The sequence below is a fragment of the Gordionus sp. m RMFG-2023 genome, chromosome 3, assembly GCF_954871325.1.
Source record: "Gordionus sp. m RMFG-2023 chromosome 3, tfGorSpeb1-WG-v2, whole genome shotgun sequence".
Taxonomy (NCBI): Eukaryota; Metazoa; Nematomorpha; class Gordioida; order Chordodea; family Parachordodidae; genus Gordionus; species Gordionus sp. m RMFG-2023.
Window position 1 is genome coordinate 26,632,633 of NC_088777.1, and position 1,542 is coordinate 26,634,174.

Sequence of the window (1,542 nt, forward strand, 5' to 3'; positions counted from 1 at the left end):
ATAAATTCTCATATACCTAGGAATCCTATCTTTTCAAAAAAATATGATATTCTTTTTTATACATTTATTTTAAGATAAGTCAATTTAAATAACCTGATTTGTTTATTACTTTTACATGCAATCCTAATTGGCGTGAAATTAAGGAAAATCTATTTCCCGGGAAAAGTCCTACAGATAGACCAGATTTAATAGCCCGTGTTTTTAAATTGAAATTAAATGAATTATTGTTCGATATAAATAAAAAAAATTTTTTCGTAAATCTATGGCTTTTATATATACAATCGAGTTCCAAAAAAGAGGTTTGCCTCATGCCCATATACTTATTATTTTAAACGATGATAGCAAAATTGAAACATCTCAAGCTATAGATAAATTTGTTTGTGCCGAAATGCCAGATAAAATTCTCGAACCTAAACTTTTTCAGATTGTTACCCATTTTATGATACATGGTCCTTGCGGGATATCTAAAACCAAATCGCCTTGCATGGAAAATGGCATATGTACCAAAAAATTTCCTAAGGATTTTCAAATGGAAACAAGACCAAATATTGATGGGTATCCATATTATAAAAGGCGAGATAATGGTATTACAATTCTTTCCGGTAAACCTACGGATAATCATTATGTTATTCCATATAATCGATATCTAATGTTAAAATTCAATGCTCATATTAACGTGGAAATTTGTACATCTATTAAATCGGTAAAATATATCTTTAAGTATATTTATAAGGGCTATGACTGTACTAATGTTGACATTAATGTTGCTTCAAATATAAATATTCATGACGAAATTAAATCACATTTAAATGCGCGATATGTGGAGTGCATGTGAATCAATGTGGAGATTATTAGAAAATAATATGCATGACCGCTCGCACGCTGTTATTCGCTTAGGAATTCATTTACCTTTACAACAGCCAGTATATTTCACTGCTGGACATGAAAGAGATGCTTTATTGAGATCAGAAAATAAACATACTACTTTAACGGCATGGTTTGAGTTAAATAAGACAGATCTAAATACTAGACAATATCTTTATGGGGAAATACCTTATCATTATGTGTTTACAAATTACCATTGGAAACTAAGAAAAAAACGATTAAATGTAATTTCGAGAATGTATTCCGTTCATCCTAATTCTGGTGAACGATTCTTCCTTCGATTATTATTACTTCATGTTTGCGGGGCTACAAGTTTTGATTATTTAAAAACTATTAATGGAATTTTAATGAGTACTTTTAAAGAGGCAGCTATTAAAAGAAATTTGTTATCAGATGATAAAGAGTGAGAATCATGCTTAGAAGAGGGATCAATATATCAAATGCCATCACAACTTCGGAATACTTTTGCCTTTATCTGCATTTTTTGTCAGCCTGAAAATCCTGCATATCTATGGAATAGGTTCATATTTATGATGATTGAAGATTATTTGCGTCAATATTCAGAAGTAATTGCAATAAACATGGCTTTAATGGACATTGAAAACGTTTTTCTTGATCATGGTTTGTGCTGTCAAAGTTTTTATCTTCCTTCACCTA

General features: G+C 30.1%; 1 protein-coding gene across 1 annotated transcript; it reads left to right on the plus strand.

Moving 5' to 3' along the window:
• The first annotated feature begins 863 nt into the window (after positions 1 to 863).
• Positions 864 to 1,292, plus strand: LOC135926834 (uncharacterized). Its single transcript, XM_065462764.1, has one exon. It carries the CDS (start codon positions 864 to 866, stop codon positions 1,290 to 1,292), a length of 429 nt encoding a protein of 142 aa, XP_065318836.1.
• Positions 1,293 to 1,542: the final 250 nt, after the last annotated feature.

Excerpts from the sequence above, each read along its gene's own strand:
- LOC135926834 (XM_065462764.1), top strand. The coding sequence starts at position 864 with ATGCATGACCGCTCGCACGCTGTTATTCGCTTAGGAATTCATTTACCT.